This window comes from Dermochelys coriacea, chromosome 18, assembly GCF_009764565.3.
Source record: "Dermochelys coriacea isolate rDerCor1 chromosome 18, rDerCor1.pri.v4, whole genome shotgun sequence".
Lineage (NCBI taxonomy): Eukaryota > Metazoa > Chordata > Testudines > Dermochelyidae > Dermochelys > Dermochelys coriacea.
The window spans coordinates 10,123,881-10,137,045 of NC_050085.1; the positions used below are offsets into that span (position 1 = coordinate 10,123,881).

General features: G+C 43.8%; 1 protein-coding gene across 2 annotated transcripts in view; it reads right to left on the reverse strand.

The window, feature by feature from the left end:
- KAZN (kazrin, periplakin interacting protein) overlaps positions 1 to 11,853 on the reverse strand; it is a 728,345-nt gene extending 716,492 nt beyond the window's left edge. Inside the window, exon 1 of one of the 2 annotated variants that reach the window (XM_038376718.2) lies at positions 10,855 to 11,853. In XM_038376718.2, the coding sequence (XP_038232646.1) occupies positions 10,855 to 10,975 (121 nt within the window). In that variant the 5' untranslated portion in view covers positions 10,976 to 11,853. The remainder of the gene's footprint in view (positions 1 to 10,854) is intronic. The other variant, XM_043500174.1, reaches the window with a different exon arrangement.
- Between the last annotated feature and the right edge of the window lie 1,312 nt (positions 11,854 to 13,165).

Below are 13,165 nucleotides of genomic sequence, written 5' to 3' on the forward strand. Positions count from 1 at the left end.
TTAATACAGTGCAGATCACAAATCTATTTCCGTCCCTTCCCTGCTCCTTGCAGATGCCTCTCCTGTGACTGCCATACTGCAGTCTGGTCTGGCAGCAATTAATTCACATGACTGCAAACTAGATTTACAGCTGCATCAAAACAACAGAGAGCTACGCTGTAGTGATCTTAGACTCCCCAGCTGTGCAGTCGGATCCCTTTAGGGCCATTGCCTAAGAACGCTACAGTCATTTTAAACGAGGGTTGGCCCATTCTCATCGCTTACCATGTGGCTTAGGCATCCTCTGACTAATGATGTCAGCCTCATCCACCTCCTTATCAGCTTGTAACCCAAATCTTTTCCCACCTTCTGCTATGCTGCTCCTTGCACACAGAACATCCTCCCTGAACTGATTTAGAAAGCTACTCTCCTACCCTGTTTACGGCCCATCTCTGATGCCATGCTGGGGCCTCTAGGCATGGCGATGACATATATATTAAATAATGTTTCTTGCCTTTTGGAAGAGAGCCATTCCAGGAAAGCCAGGAGAAGAGACTTCTGTTTTATCTCATCGCAGGTCATTTCACTCAGCTAGGGCTAGATTTTCAAAGGGGCTCTGCCCACTCGCTGCACACTTAGTGTTGAGCTATTTTGAGAAATCTCTCCCTTATTGACAAGAATAAATCAATTGTACCCATTTCAGAAGTGAATAATGCAGCTTGGATGTAAAGCCCTCTTCCAGCCGGGTCCATTGTGCACAGATATTTTTCATAGTAGCTTAGGGCATCGCCATCTTTCAGTTACAGCTCGGTTCTCATCCCGGCTCCCCCTGCCCCCCACTGACCTGCTCTGTGAACTCAGCCATGCCATTTCACAGCTGTGCCTTTGTTTCCCTGCCCTTTGTCTTGGCTATTAAAGACTGTGAGGTCCAGAGGGGAGGGAGTGTTTCTTAATATGGGTCTTTACAGAACCTAGCACGAGACACCTAATATCTGCTGGAATCTCTTATCACCAATGCAATGCAAATAATAATAGCACCAAGAAATCAAGGGGCAAGGGGAGTTGGTTTTGCAAAAGCAAAGCATCATTAGCTACCCTTATGTTGTAATGATGAAAAAGCAGAAATACCATCTGAAAATGTAATTCTATGTGAATGTGAAATCTTTCCTTCTGCAGTGAAGGGTGGGGGTTGGGAGGGACTCAACCATACTCAGCACTACAGTGCTAAGAGATCTATTCCAAGAAAGCCAGGAAGAGAGATTTCTGTTTTAGCTTGTAGCAGGTCATTTCACTCAGTTAGGGCTAGGTTTTCAAATGGGCTCCATCCACTGGCTGCACACTTAGTGCTGAGCTATTTCGAGAAATCTCTCCCTTATTGATGGGTGCAGATCAATTGTACCCACCTCAGAGGTGAGTAATGCTGCTTGGATGCAAACTCATTACACCATTGCCTTTCCCCCTATTTATATTTCAGAGACTCTAAGCACCATAATGCAGCCCTCAATGAACAACACTGATGAATGCCATTAGTCTTCACCTAGTTGGAAGAAGGTGACATTTATCCGTCTGCCCCACTTCAACCTTGAGTTAAAGGTGTGGAAAGTCACCACACAGTGGATAATTAAACCCAGCAAGAACACAAAAGGGATTAAAAAAATAAAACAAACAGAGGAAGGATATTGTCAGTAAAGCGTCATCATCTCCTTAGCGCTGTTCTGAAATCTCGCCACTTTCCTTCAGCATCCTGTTAAACAGAGAGGCTTCTTCATAAATTCTTTGTCATTTGCATGACACATTCCTTTGATCACAGCTGCCATCAGTAAAGTCCTCCTACCCCAGTCCTTGGTCCTAAGTAATTTATTAGAAGTAGCAAGCATCCCGCATGGAAAAGTAATGAGCTGTAGATAAGCATTGATTTGTGGTTCTGCTTAAAAGGAAACAACAGAAACAAACAATGTAAAAAACCACCCTGCTCGGCTTAGCGGTGGTTATGTTCCTTTATTAAACAATCTGTCAACATATTTTTAATCCTGCTTTTTTTTTTTTAAGGAGTCCAGTTCTGAAGCCCTCACTCAGCATGAAGTTGCAGAAGTTGCGTCACTGACTTCAGCATGAGACCTCCACAACCTGGTCAACAATGGACCACGAAGAAGCGGATAATGAAACTGTTGGGAAAAACATTGGAAATGTTCATGAGCAACCCCACCATCTCCAAAAAGTGGTCATTTTCAGCCTAGTCGACAATATCACCACTGCCAGCCTTCTGCCAGTCTGTCTCCGAAGACGCCAAGGACTGAATGGGCCCTGGAGCCAGGACGACCTTCTCAGCATTAGAGGTGGTCACTTCAGAGCAGTGTGTGAATAGGGCAGCATGGGAGAAGCTTGCACTGATGTACCCAGGCTGTGCTTGTTCTCTGGATAAGAAAGGATCAGCTGGGCTGTACGTTCAATATCTTTCACAAACACTAAATTCATATGATTTTTTAAATAAATACTTAGTCATCCACTGTAACAAATCAAGGCACTTTTTGGTACTACAGAACTCTACTGCCTTCTGTAACAGTAACGAGCCCATACAGAGGAGAAGTATTGCCTGCTACACCCTCAAAAGCTGAATTACTGCATTACAGAAGCATCAACACAGAGAGCAATAAACCTTCTCTACAATGGATACTTCAATTTCTAGTTCCCTGCTAAGTTTTCTGCTTACTGCTGAAAACAGTTTTCCGCAGGCATTCCTCTGATGCAAAGAGGAAAGAGAAGATCTCTCCCCCACCCCCAACTTTAAAAGAATTTGCATCCTCAGTGAATTCAGCCTAAGGATTTTCTGGCTATATAAAAGCCCCAAATATTTTTAGCTTCATTGTGTCCCTTCTGCTCTTGCTGGGCTGAGTGATTTGTGCTCATTCACACAGTGATTTTGTTTGGATTGGTACTTGCAAGCACACAGGGAGGAGAAAAGCAATACATGTCTGGGAGGTGAATTGCACAGCCCTGTACTGCACTGACTCTGCCTCTGGAAAGGAGAGGATGGCTCCGTAGACGAATGCAGCTCAGAAGCGCGAAGAGCCACGTGCTCCTTATCATGCTCAGAGCAGCCAGGAGAGTGGGGAGGATGTGTCCCTAGATGTGCAGCTCCTAGAGTCTCCAGTCCACCATGTCATTTCTTTGTGACTGGAATCGGTGGGTTAGGCGCCTAAGAACCTTTGTGAATTCGGGCCTGAACTCCCACTGATTTCAATAGGTGCCTAAATACCTTTATAAGTCTGGCCCTAATGTTCAAGCCACAGCCCATTGAAGTCCATGAAAATATTCCCATGGATTTTGCATCAGGCCCTTTGTCCCCTTGCTTGCAGCTGTAGCAAACATCTCTGTGGACCAGCCATTAGAGTGGATGCATAACACACAAACACTAAGCACAAGTCTATATGATGGATGAATGACATGCAAAAGCTTCCCATGAGCTTCCAAAAGCGAAGTGGCTTCTTGAAACGACCTGACCCTCCTTGTTCATTCAAGTCATGCAGAGATTTGAGTTACTCATTCTCTAACTGATGGAGAAAAATTAGTTGGCAAAGTAAAAATATTGCAGGATAACAAAGCTGTGAGTCAAATATGAATTAAGGAAAATGACAATTACCCTAATGCAGGATGTATTTATGGAACGGTGAGTCATAGAGTAATATACAGCAACCCAATCTTGGGAAGTACTGCAGAGAATGACAAATGACTTGGAATTAACTACACAAGAAACAGTGGCTGCTCTTCTGGGGCCCAATTCTGTAAGGTGCTGAAATCCCGCAATACCAACTGAGACCGAGGGGAGGCGAGAGCCCTCAGCACCTCATCCAGAGGAAAAGAGCTCAAGCCTCGTTCTGGAGCACTCCGATCCCCAGAATGTTATTGCATTAGTGGTTCAGAGGAGGAAAGAAATAATAATTTTTTAAAATGGCTCTGACTAAGTACTCACTGCTTAAGGGGAAGCAGTTTGATTTAGAGGACAGAACACTAAACTGGGACTCATGAGAGCTGGGTTCTGTTCCTGGCTTGTTGGATGAGCTTGAGCAAGTCACTTCACTGCTCTGTGCCTCAGTTTACCTACCTGTAAAATGGGGATAGTAACACTGACCTCCCTCAGGATTAACAGATGAAAAGCACAGGGTAAGAGCTAGTCATGAAGTCATGCTGGTTTCTTATTCATGGACCAGCGATGGGCAAACTTCTAAAGCTTCTAAATAGGTTTATCCACCCTTATTTGGCCTAGAGAATGGGACAGGCTCTCTTACAGGATTTTTCATTTCACTCACTTTGTCCAACTGGCTGCTCGCTATCATGCTCCCACTGGACTATCCGAGTTCAGGATTATCTACCCCCAAATGTAGTTCACTGAGTCGACACTCATAAAGGGGCAAACAGTGAGGTGGCAAACTTTGCAGATGATATTAAACTGCTCAAGATAGTTAAGACCAAAGCAGACTGTGAAGAACTTCAAAAAGATCTCCCAAAACTAAGTGACTGGGCAACAAAATGCCAAATGAAATGTAATGTGGATAAATGTAAAGCAATGCACATTGGAAAAAATAGCCCCAACTATACATACAATATGATGTGGGCTAATTTAGCTACAACTAATCATGAGAAAGATCTTGGAGACATCGTGGATAGTTCTCTGAAGACGTCCACACAGTGTGCAGCAGCAGTCAAAAAAGCAAATGGGATGTTAGGAATCATGAAAAAAGGGATAGGCAATAAGACAGAGAATATCTTATTGCCCTTGTATAAATCCATGGTACACCCACATCTTGAATACTGCATACAGATGTGGTCCCCTCATCTCAAAAAAGATATACTGGCATTAGAAAAGGTTCAGAAAAGGACAACTAAAATGATTAGGGGTTTGGAACGGGTCCCATATGAGGAGAGATCAAAGAGGGTAGGACTTTTCAGCTTGGAAAAGAGAAGACTAAGGGGGGATATGATAGAGGTCTATAAAATCTAGAGTGGTGTGGAGAAAGTGAATAAGGAAAAGTTGCTTATTTGTTCCTATAATATAAGAACTAGGGGCCACTAAATGAAATTAATGGGTAGCAGGTTTAAAACAAATAAAAGGACGTTCTTCTTCACTCAGCGCACAGTCAACCTGTGAAACTCCTTGCCTGAGGAGGTTATGAAGGCTAGGACTATAACAGGGTTTAAAAGAGAACTGGATAAATTCATGGAGGTTAAGTCCATTAATGTCTATTAGCCAAGATGCATAAGGAATGGTGTCCCTAGCCTCTGTTTGTCAGAGGGTGGAGATGGATGGCAGGAGAGAGTTCACTAGAACCTTTGGGTTCTGTCCCTCATTGGCAGTTACAACACTGCCCACTGCAGTATCAGCCAGCAGATAGTGAACAGCTGCTTTTACCCTCGATCCAGATTATAAACATTGATCAGACCTCACAGTGCTGAGCATGGCAAAGGATTGGGAGGAGGGTGGGCAACAGGAGAGGACTGGAGAATGCAGAAGACAGGAGAAGGAAGTACAGGGTGTGAGAGTGGGAAACATCAACATTGTAATGCTGGCCCTGCTTATTCCTTATAGATCCCTGCGACAAGTCAGAATTAATGCCTACTTTTGAAATGATACCTTATCTGACCAACTCTCCATTAGAAACAAATGTCTCTCCTGCATCAGACATGCTGAACATATGCTGTAATGATAACTTATTACTTTGGGAAGCTGGAACTTTTTCAGATTGACCTGAACCAGGGAGTTAAATTAGCTGTGTCATAAAAGTGCAACCTCTTCCCCTCCTTTCCCCACCCCTACAAAATATTGCCCTGGAATATTTCCTAATGCTAACTGCTGATAAAACAGGTCACCTCAAAGAACACAGCCAAGCAAACAGATTTACTGGGACATAATAAGGCAGATGGTAGATGTACTGTAAAATATGATAAAAGGAGAGGATGCGCTTTTAAAAAGTAATTTCCCTATGTAAATTTACAAGCAAACAGCATTTCAGGGTTAAAAAAGAGCAAGCACTTATGCAATGGGCCTAATAGGTTTGGAGTAGTGTTCCCTTATGACAATGAACTATTTAGATTAATAGTGTAATTACCATGGTACCTAGGGAATTATGCAAATGTACAAAAAGCATGTATAAGTAATTAGATTATGCAAAACCAGCTGCACAGAAACTTTTTATTTTTAAATTTTAAACTTTCATATCAAGCAAAATGATGTGCAGCTGGGTGGAGAAGAGTTAACTTCCCCCCCCCCCCTCCCCCCATCAATGCTTGGTGTTCAGAAAAAGAGACTGCACAGCAAGATTAGGTGAGCGAGAAAGAGCGTGGTGAATGCACTAGTTTAGGATTCCGTTCAGGGTTTAACTCTGTCACAGATTGCAGGTGTGACCTTGGGAAATTTACTTAGTCTCTCTGTGCCTCTCTGTAAACTGGGTATAAGATCCCTGTTCTATTTCCTGAGGTGCTGTGAGGATAAATACACTCCAGACATTGAGGTGCTCAGACATGATAGTAACAGGAGCCATGTAACTACCATACAGATAGTAGAAAGGAAGTGTCACCTCGGTAACTGTGAAACTGAAATATATCTAGGAAAAACTTAAACAGAATTAATCTTTTTCTTTCACCGAACAGACTATTCGGCAGCAGCGAGCAGGCCCCAGTCCTCCTTCCTGGAGGACGGCAGAGCAAAGAGTCTCTCACCTTCCATCGCAGGACATGAGCCAAACATCCCCAACCAGCACTTAAAATTGCCAGGGAGTTGGCGTGACTGCCATTCCCCCTCATACTTCACAGCTGCAAGCTGACATGGCCTGCCAGCTAGCCCCGCTAAATTACACACTGCCCTACAAAACCCTAAGGTAGCCAGAAGGGTATGCCTACAGGGCCAGGTTCTTCTTTCAATTACTATGAGAGAAGCCTCTTGTAACCAAGGGCAGATTTGGTCCCCAAACATCTATAAGGCAGAGAGAGGTTGGTTTGACTGATACAAATATTCACAGAACAAGCCTCAACAATCAAAGTTTCTATCGTCAAGTTTTGTGGCTCCCAGAAGCCCCGTGCAAACTTTCCACCAGGGTCTTGGAGGGTACTGGTGGGATGCTCTAAAAACCAGAACCCTCTACATTTAAACTCAGCTCAAGCATTGCGAGCCTGCTGCTTTCCATGTGATGAAGGGCAAGCCATAGACAATATTGCCACTTGCAGACAACTTGAAAAGTGCTAATGGGAGGTGTATGGCCAAGTCTGTGATTTACGTAGTTTGGTATTTCTGCAGGTGCACTGTTTGACTTTCAGATTAGGTCTGGACCTTTCATCCTTTCAGCACATCCTCTTGCTATGAAAAAACCCCCAAAATGTCATTAACCACAGTGATGTGATAATAGGAGGTCTACATGTTTTGCTGTTTAAATTTAGGCTCCCAGGGTCAGACTCTACATCCCTAGAGTCCCAGTGAAGTCAGTGGTGCATAGATGTAACTTAAAGCAGAATTTGGCCCTGAGGTTTCTAGGTGCAACCATATCCAAGCACATTACATATACCAATGAATTTGTCCTCACAACACTCCGTGAGGAGGAGCAGTGCTAATATCCTCATCTTACAGATGGGGAACTGAGGTACAGAGAGGCTAAGTGACTTGCCCAAGGTCATGCAGTGAGTTCTGTGGCTAAATCTTTACAATTGCTCCTAGTTGTTCAAAGGTTCCCCTGGACATCCATTTTCCACATTCAGTCATGTTTTGTAGCAGCGAGATGGCATTTCAATAGATTACATCCAGAAAGGCCTAGGTCAGAAAGTTTCATAACTGGAGCGGAGCTTCCCCAGACTTCTGGATTGTTTGGAAGAGAACTTTGGTCCTAATCCCTCTCTAGTGTTAAAGACACAATATACACGGTCATATCCATATCTAGCTGCCCAGCCACCAACAAAAAGTACCAGTATCATTTACCAGAATTCTCCCTCAGGTTTGGGTTAAGGTGCTATAAATGACAAACTGGATCTTTCCTTTTGGAGCAGGACATCTGAATCTCTCTTGGTTTCATCTCCTTATCCTAGATTTGCAGGAAGGAATTTTAATGTTAGTGTATCAATAGGGTGGTGTACTGGCTATTGGGTATTTTAACTACTGCCTTGTTCTGGATAGAATCAGAACTGCTCCTCTATCTTATAGGCCATAACAATGAGCAGAGATTCTCTTTTAGCTCACGTGATAGACACCTGTGGTTGCAGAACAGCAGAATCAGAGTTCTATCATTACTGTCTGCAAAGTTCTGAGTGGCCAAGATATGCAGTAGAACTGCAAACATGCAAACCCAGGTAGTATTTGCGTGTTTGTTACAATATGTTTGCTCTGGCTTCCTCCACATGTTGTTGCTAACCAGAGACCCCCCCATTCTAAGCAGCCAGTGGAGGAGACAGCTGTTACTACTGCATTAGTATATGCACAGCCAAAATCCGCACTTGTTTTCGTGTGGTTGGCTAAAGAACATTGCCAATATTCATTATTACATTGTTCTTTATCTTCTCAGGGTTAGTGTGGTGGGAATAAGGGCTTTTTCAGTTCATTGGTAACTTTAGAAAAGTTTTACAACATTCCATTTTGGGTCAAACGAAACATGTCGTTCTGCCAGAATCAAAGAATTTCATTTTAATTTTAATCTTCTTAAAACTTTTTGAAAAAAAATGTTTTTTAAATAAGATTCAAGGACATTTTGAAACTAAAAGTAGTTTTAATCTGAAAATCAAAATGTTTCAATTTTTTTCAGAATTTTTGTTTCTCCCCTCCCCCCCAAATGAACAATTCAGTAAAACTGACAAATTCATGAAATATTTCAGTGTCACTGAATCTGCATCTTTTCATGCATGCACACACAAAAAATTTTGGCCAAAACCTTTCACTCAGCTCTACTTGGGTGCATATTCTGTCGTCAGTTACATCTAGGCAACATCATGGAAAACAGCCATTGAAAGGAAAGATGAGTTTGTGGTTGAGGTACTGAACTGGATTTCAAGAGCTATCAAATATTGGCTCTTCCACAAACTCTCTATGTGACCCTGGGCAAGTTTCTTCATCTCTGTGTGTCTCAGTTCCCCCTTTTAGAAGTTAAGCTACTATTACTTATTTTCTCCTATCCTTTGTCTGTCTTGCCATTTGGAATGCAAGACCTCAGGGCAGGGACTGTTTTTAAGCGTGTTTATGTACAGCACCTAACCCAGTGAGGCTATGATCTTGGTATCATTGATAATATGATCTGAAATATGCAAGGGAGAAAAGTAAAGCTGCCTTGGATTATTCCCTGACATTTTCTTTGAGAGCCCAACACAATCACAAGCTAGAAAATGAAGCTCACCATAGGTCTTAACATCCGATGAAGTGAGCTGTAGCTCACGAAAGCTTATGCTCAAATAAATTTGTTAGTTTCTAAGGTGCCACAAGTACTCCTTTTCTTTCTGCGAATACAGACTAACACGGCTGCTACTCTGAAACTTTATCTAGGTCACTTTCACAGATTTCAATGGAAATCATGTGGGAATAACACAGTGTAATTCTTTCGGAATTCACCCTCTAAACAGTAACAATGTGGTCCAAACATAACTTGTAATAGGATCTGGGGGGACATATTGATCTTCTAGGGGAGACAACTATGTGTCTATGTTCTAGCTTCACTCCTAGAAATTCACCAGAAAATAAGTCCTATTCTATAGTCATAACCAGTATTGTGAAAGTGCCAATGGGTCTTGGCAACATGGACACTGTATCAGGTCAATACAGTATGTGATTAAGAAAGTTCATTGTAAAGTCATCATCAATAGTTGCAACTACCAGTCCTCTCTCTCCGCCCCTTGTGGAGAGAGCGTCCCTTAACCCAGCACTGGAGAAAAAACGAAGACTCATGAATTTCACTAGGGTCCTTGTTTGCCAGGCCACTTTATTAACTCAGGAAGTGTTCAGATACTATGGTGGCGGACGCTGGTACAAAACATTAACATAGTTAGAGGCAGTGGGCTTAGTTCTTCATGGCCTTGCACTTTGCGTAGCTGTTTGCACTGCCGCAGAGTGAGTATGAAGAACAATCAGAGGGAGAATTCTGATTTAGCTATGTTTTACATAGTCGTATGTGACTCCACGAGGTGAAGGGCATCAGAGAATCAGACCCACCTTAGGGGAGTTGCAACTCAATAAAAATCTTTGGAGCAAGGACCTTCTTTTTGTGCTGTGTTTGTACAGCACCTATCACAATGAGGTCCTGGTCCATAACCAGGACTCCAGGGCACTACAGTAATAATGAATAGTCACCTGGTCCTTTACAGAACAGAACACCTTCACCAAAGGTCCACCACACCCAGAGATGCATCGTGCTACAGTAGTCACTCCCCAACACAGTACAAATCCATGTTCCCTGCCCAGCTACTCACCAGTTAGAAACAACTCATTCCCTACAAAAGCTAATGAGGCAAAAAGATGCAGCAGTGGAATTATCACTCATGCCCTTGCTTGACTCATTATTTCAGCATCATTTGTTTTCATGACTCTTAGTAACTTGATGAGTTATCATGCATACCATTTACTGTTCAAAACACAGTGGCAACCTCTCTTGGACCATCAGCTCAAGAGTGGTTGATTTCAAACCATGTTAATCCAAACAGCATAATGTCCATCCTACCCCATGGTTTCAAATATGCGAGTATTTGGATTTAGGAATCTTAAGGTGGGATTTTCAAAAGAAGCTAAGGAATTGGGTGCTTAAATCTCTTAGACTCCTTTGAACAATCCCAGACTTTGGTAAGTCCTGGGTCTGGGGAGAAGATAATTTGACAATTAGTGGGCAATAAGTTAGGAAATTAAATATATACCCCTCCTACCTGCCTCCATAAGTTGACATTGCTGGCCAAAGACCTGTGAAAAAGTAACAGGGCCTGCAGCAGAGTTGGAGGTCACAGGTAAAGCATCCATGGCTCTCTTAGGGTCCTTCGTGTTAGTCATGTGGCACAATCCAGAACCCTTGAAGAAGTTTCCCGTTCCCCCACGGTCCCAGATTGAGAACCTGGATGGATCGGAGAAGATGATCTCCACCTGGCTAGACAACTTGTTCTCACTGCCCAAGGTTCTTCCCCTGCTTTTTCAAAGAAAGGAACGGCACCACCTGCTGTTTTCACTTAGGTGTCATTTGTATTTGGAATGAGACTAACCTTCTCTATTCAGGAGCTGCTGTACCTGTTTTAACCATTTCCGAGGGCCTCAGACATAAACCAGAGAGTTGAAAAAAAAAGATAGATATTGATTAACTCCCCCGCTTCTTGGGGTAACTGCAGTAGTTGTAGGAAATGTGCAAGTTTCTCCCCAAAGCAGTCGTGTCCTCGTTCGACTTCAGTGTCTAATTGTGTGATTAACTTGTCTGTGAGCTCTGGCACATTTCCACGCGAGGACCATGAAGGGAGTTTTCCCAGTGGTTTAGTAACTGGGCTTGCTAGGGATATTAAGCTTTAATCATTTCAGTCTGCTAGGTGGACACGCAAAGATCCATGCATCGACTCCTGGCTGCAAGATCCAGTGATGTTTGTTACCTGGAAGATCTGTCAGTCTGTCCAGCTTTTATGTCTGGACTTCACAGTCAGCAGGCAATCACAGAATGAAATAGTCTTTTCAGATGATCAAGTTGGTGCCAGAACAGTGCTTCAGGGAACCTTCCACCTGCAGCAGTCTACCGAAGATAGTCTCCTTCCTCTCCAGGTGATCTGATTGAATTTCTCTGTCTCCCTTCCTGAATCTAGTAGCAATCTGCAGCAGGCAGCCTCTGCTGTCACGGACTGTATTGGCTCTTGGCGTTAGTCCCTGGTTAATTCCTTCCCTACAGATCTGCCTCTCTCTTTTCCCTAGCCCATCAGGCAAGTGGGAGGAGATTGGAGCCAGCATTAAATAACATTTCCTCTGACTTGCTGCAGTGTTGCCTCCCCCCCTCCTTCTGTGATGCAAAGGCTGTTCCTTGGAGTCATCCTGGAAGCACAGGGAAGTGCTAACTCAGCCAGGCAGGAGAAAGCTGGTTGCTTTAACCCTCTCGTTTCCATTTGCAATTGTCAAGGATCCAAGAAGCCCAAGCAAAAGGGGGAAAGATGGTGAGGGATGAGTTGTGTACACATTTATCTTTAACTCCAGCTGTTGTGTCACAGTCAGGATGGTAGCAGCTGCTGTCTCAATTATTTCAATGTAAAGTAGCAAGGAAGGCCATTTCCATGGAAAAGGGACCAAGTGTTAACTCTCAGCAGCATCTGTGACAGCTGATGCATCTTTATTTTAAAAATCCCATCTGGCGATGCAAAGGATGCTAACTTTGGAGAGCACCGCATGATTTTTATCCTTTGTGAGTCACAGGCGCCGTCTTTGGGAATTCTGCCGGGAAGAAGAACCGACAAATCAGGATGAAAACAAACACTGCAACCTAAGCAGGACTATGAAACTGTAACACATCGCATGAGGGTGATAGAAGTCATAGGGCCAGGGTGGGCAGCGCACCTAAGTGTGAAAAGGGGCCTTAAAGTTGCATCTGGCTGGTTCCATGTGCTGCATGAGAACAGCACAAGGGTTGGCTAACTTGCTTATCTAAGGCACTGAGATGGCCCCCCACGATTGTCTGAGCACCACAGTCTTTAATGCATTTATCCGCACAACATGCCCATGAGGTTGGAAAGTGTTTATGCCCATTTTATAGATGGGGACGGAGGCACAGAAAGTAAGTGCCTTGCTTACGGTCACACCGGAAATGTGTGTCAGAGCAAAGGAATTGAACCCAGTTTTCCCAGTGCTATAGGGTTGCCAGGTGCCCAGTTTTTATTTCTGACCGGACACCAAAAGTCCAGTTACTGCAGGCCAGGGGGAGGCACTGGGTCATCAACCCATGCCAGCCCCTGCTAAGCTGGGGGTTGCCTCCTACCTACAGGCAGGCTCCTTGTCAGGCTGCAATAGCTCCCATCCCAGCCCTGAAGCAGAGCCCGGTTCGCGGGGGGTTGGGAGGGGGGAGAGACATAGGTGCTGGAACTCGGGGTGCTCCTACACCCCCTTGGCTTGAAGTGGTTTCCGTCATATACAGGGTTTACAGTTTGCTTCAATGGCTCTCAGCACTCCCCACTATGCAAATTGTTTTAGCACCGTCATGGGGGGGAGGGAAGAGAGTGGAGA